Source organism: Argentina silus (genome assembly GCF_951799395.1).
Source record: "Argentina silus genome assembly, chromosome: 14".
Lineage (NCBI taxonomy): Eukaryota > Metazoa > Chordata > Actinopteri > Argentiniformes > Argentinidae > Argentina > Argentina silus.
The window spans coordinates 5,720,485-5,725,484 of NC_139668.1; the positions used below are offsets into that span (position 1 = coordinate 5,720,485).

Below are 5,000 nucleotides of genomic sequence, written 5' to 3' on the forward strand. Positions count from 1 at the left end.
AGGGCTGAGAGAGAGAGAGAGACAGATGAGTGAGAGAGAGAGAGAGAGAGACTGTTTTGAAAACAACAAAGTGTGTGTCTACAGAGACATTGCAAACAGTAAAACAGAGAGAGTGTGTGTGTGTGTGTTTGTGTGTGTGAGAGAGAGAGACACATGTTATGAAGCATGACATCATATCTAAGGAACCAGAACAGCTAATAGCATGGTGAATGACGGTGGTGTTATAGCTGGAATCTGCTGAACATTAGGTTAACGACATATACACAGAGGCCCTTCTGTATACATACGATACACGTCATTGTGTGTGTGTGTGTGTGTGTGTGTGTGGTAAACTGCAGCAGAAGCACAACTGACATATTTTCCCTTATATCCACGGACCGTGTGGCTGACCATTAGATCTGAGACACCAAACTGTCTCCACAAGAACTACATGCTACATGCTAACAGTGAAAACACACTCCATACTGGATTAACACCGGAGCACGCTAACTCAGGCTACATGCCAACAGTGGAAACACTCCACACTGGATTAACACCGGAGCACGCTAACTCAGGCTACATGCTAACAGTGGAAACACTCCACACTGGATTAACACCGGAGCACGCTAACTCAGGCTACATGCTACAAACGCAAGTGTAGTTGTTATTTTATTCATCCTGTGTTTTACCAGACTAGTTGACTGAGAACGTGTTCTCTTTCGCAGCGATGACCTGAGGAAGAGTTACAGGGGGAAGAGGAGAGGGGATGAATGATCCAACAGAAAGCAAGGGATAATTAGATGGCCATGACAGCATGAGGGCCAGATTTGGCAGTTACCCAAGACACCGGCGTTAATACTCCTACTCTTGAGATAAGTGCCATGGGATCTTTAACGACTCGGGAGACGGGGACCTCGGTTTTAATGTCTCCTCCGAAGGACGGCATCCTCTGCAAGGCAGTGCCCCATTCGCTGCCCTGGAGCGTTGGGGTCCCCTAGACCAGAGGGAGGAATGCCACCTACTGGTCCTCCAACACCATTTCCAGCAGCCTGTTTTGGTACCCCTCATCCAAGGATGGGCCGAGGCTTACCCTGCTTAGCTTCCCAGACAAGCCAGCAGAGGGATGCGGGGTGGTAGGTGTGACAGTCAGTGTTCGAACCCGAGTCCCCCACGTGGAAGACCCAAGCGTCTACCGTTCGGCCAAGAGGACATCCTCAAGGTCCGAAGGCGACGCTTGAGTTTTACATGTCTCAGACAGGCCAATACCTCATCATGAGAGCATGACTCTGGTCTCCACCCACCCTCTCCTCTTTCATCTTAGTGCTCTAGTCTCCAACCAACCAACCTCCCCTCTCCTCTCCTCTCCTCTCCTCTCCTCTCCTCTCCTCTCCTCCTTCATCTTAAGTGCTCAAGTCTCCAACCACCCTCTCCTCTCCTCTCCTCTCCTCTCCTCTCCTCTCCTGTCCTGTCCTCCTTCATCTTAGTGCTCTGGTCTCCACCCACCCACCCCTCTCCTCTCCTCTCCTCTCCTCTCCTCCTTCATCTTAATGCTCTGGTCTCCACCCACCATATGAGAAGATTAGATAGATAAGGACTGGCTGGAAGCAATATGGAGCAGAGGAGCCTTCCATCTTCCTATCCTAGAAGTAAAGCCCCTCTCTAATATTCTGCCAGCAGGACATTCCATCTTCAGCTCAGAGAGGAGGATCATAACATAACACACTGATCAAGGAAAGACACACACACGCACGCACACCTGCGCACACACACGCACGCACACACACACAGCATTATACAATAGAATCCATTCCATTTCCAGGCCAGGCAGAGGGATAAACCATAATGATAAAATTAAAGCGTAACGTTAGCGCCAGGGCTACCCTGGAAACGGGGTCACGGTTTCCTCTGCAGAGACAGAGAGGCACTGAGGCAGAATGAGCATGTCTGCGTGTCTGTGTGTGTGTGTGTGTGTGTGTGTCACTGTCAACATCGCACAACTTAGCAACCAAACTGGGCTGCCTGCTACTGAGGGCCAGTTTGCAGTGCACTGACTGAATCACTCAGGGCTAGTGTGTGTGTGTGTGTGTGTGTGTGTGTGTGTGTGTGTGTGCTTATTAAGGGCTAGTTTGCAATGCAATGACTGAATCCTCCTTTTTTAGGTTATCAGTACGTAATACTAAAATGCAAAATAACACACACACACACACAGGCCTGCAGCGATGACATATATTACTTACTCACACACACACCAACAGCACCCCAGAGTGATGGTTTAAATCTGGCCAAACCCAGTCTGTAAGGCACAGAAACAAGGACCCTCTGTGCAGTCCTAAATAATAGCTCCAGAAACACACTGTCCTACCTAGCAGAATGAGAACACACACCTGGCCAACAAAACCACAGTAGAACAGAGGGAGAGAGAGAGAATGGGAGGGGGGGAGAGAGAGAGAGAGAGCGCGTGAGACAGAAAGAAAACCGTAAAACACACCATCTACTGTGCTTGAGAAACCTCAACAACAGAGGAGTCACACACACACACAAACTCGAACTGTCAAAAACACAGGATAAACTGCATCCAAATCGAACATTCTGGCACACGGCACGCTGACTCAAACACACACACACACACACACACACACACACACACACACACACACTTAAGATTCACGACCCCCTTAAGCTGATTTCCCTCTAAAGCCATATGCTGAGATTCTTGTGTCCCTGGTACACACCGACTGATACACCGATCTCACACACACACACACACACACACACACACACACTCACCATCGTCATCGTCCCCGACCGCCATCGTAACAGTGTGTATGGGTAGAAAGTCTCCTCTTGCCTTCTCACTCCCTCTATCCACTCAGTTCTCCTTCCTTTACTCTTTCTTTCCCTTGTTCTCTCTCTCTCCCCCTCTCTCTCTCTGTGTGTCTCTCCCTCTCTCTCTCTGTCTCTCTCTCTCTCTGTCTGTCTCTCTCTCTCTGTCTGTCACACTGGATCAGGGAAAGGCAGTGACAGGCACAGCTCTGTGACCCTGCTACTGCAGATCTCTCTCTCTCTCTCTCTCTCTCTCCCCCCTCCCTCTCAATCCCTCTTTCCCCATCCCCTCTCATTCTCTCTTTCCCCCCTCCCTCCCTCTCTCTCTTTTCCCTTCCTCTTCAAGCAACAGCTGCGTCAAACCACAGAATAAAACCCCCCCAGTGTGGGTGTGTGTGTGTGATTGTGGGTGTGTGTGTGATTGTGTAAGAATATATTGTTTGGCTGAGGGTGTGTGTGTGTGTTCTGTCCCGAAAGGTCGAGGTCTAGGTATGATTATGAGTGTTTGGGGGGGAAACAGAGTCAGGTTTCTCTCCACACACACACACACACACACACACACACACACACACACCCCATTCTGATGATGTCACTCACTGACCTTCTTCTGTCCCTTTAGGTACACAGTGCAGGGGCGAGCAGAACACACACCACCCTAAGCGAAAGTCTGTCTGTGTGTGTGTGTGTGTGTGTTTACATTCTGTTTCTCTCGAGCATCTCTTGGCTCCTCTATGTGTGTGTGTGTGCAGACATCGTGGTGTGGTGTGTGTATTTGGCTGCTGGCAGTGCTAAGGGTCTGATCTGAATCACTGGTCGTGCGAGGGTTAAAGCCAACCACCCCCCCCTGCTGCCACCGGAGACGGTATCATAGCAACAACCCTCTCGCCCCCCCCCCCACGTTCACCCCGTCTAAGGAGTAAACAGACTGCAGAAACATTCACCCACCACCACCATGGACAACCACCACAACCAACACTGACAGACTAGACTACAATGAAACAACTGACAGACAGCGCCACAGTACTGACAGACAGATCAACAATACAGCCGCTGTCTGGAATACAATGCGAGCTACTGCTAACCTTACAACACACTACAGCTACAGAACACAATACAGCTACACACTAGAGCTTTACAACGCTACAACTACACACTAGAGCTTTAGAACACAATACAGCTACACACTAGAGCTTTACAACGCTACAACTACACACTAGAGCTTTAGAAGACAATACAGCTACAGACTAATGCTTTACAACACAATACTACAGAACTAGAGTGTTCTAACCCAAACCCAACACACTACAATACAGCTACAGGACACACAAACTTCAGACATCAACTACAACACAAATATACCAACATTACACAGTGTAGTTTCCCTACAACTCCACTACAGCACACATACACACACAGGTCTGCAGCCGGAAATTCAGGAGGGCTTACATCACTAATCCTATTGGACCCTCTGACAGATCTTATGGCCTAACACACACACACACACACACACACACACACACACACACACACACACACACACACACACACACAGTGAAGGCTTTCAGCTCTAATACACCTGATTCTGCTGTCGAAGGTCAGTTCAGTTGAATCAGATCAGTTCAGGCACTGGGGACCTGGTTTAGCGGAATCAGACGTGTGTGTGTGTGTATGTGTGTGTGTGTGTGTCCAGGACCAAGACACTGCTCTCGTCAAACACCGTCAACCATAGACACAATCAATAGACAGACCCAGGGCTACCAGACCAGAGGAAAACCACCCTGCCCGTACGGGGTATGCAGAAGGACAAAAAGGTAAAGGGATGAAAAGCAAAAGGTGAAAATTAGCAAGAGTACTGACCGTGACTGGGGCTGAGCGCCATGTTCCCAGAATTCAGTGCTTCATCAAACCGCCCGAATATGGTCTGTAGCCTGGAGAGAGAGACGAGAGGTTAGCATACGCATCCACACACACACACACACACACACACACAATGCTTGCATATCAGCACGCATAATCACTAATGCCTCTATTGTGGCGACAGACAGGTGAGAATGCGTACGTATAGTATGCATGCGCGCACACACACACACACAGAAATGATCACACACACACACACACACACTGTACACACATCAGCACTCACACGAGTGTCACCATGCATACTACACAGACACCACACATACACGCCACACACATCT

General features: G+C 49.1%; 1 protein-coding gene across 1 annotated transcript in view; it reads right to left on the reverse strand.

Annotated features, from left to right (window-relative positions):
- The window catches only part of clasp2 (cytoplasmic linker associated protein 2), a 50,452-nt gene that overhangs the window by 28,150 nt on the left and 17,302 nt on the right, over positions 1–5,000 (reverse strand). Inside the window, 1 exon segment of the mRNA XM_083685033.1 lies at positions 4,660–4,730. Coding sequence (XP_083541159.1) covers positions 4,660–4,730 — 71 coding nt within the window.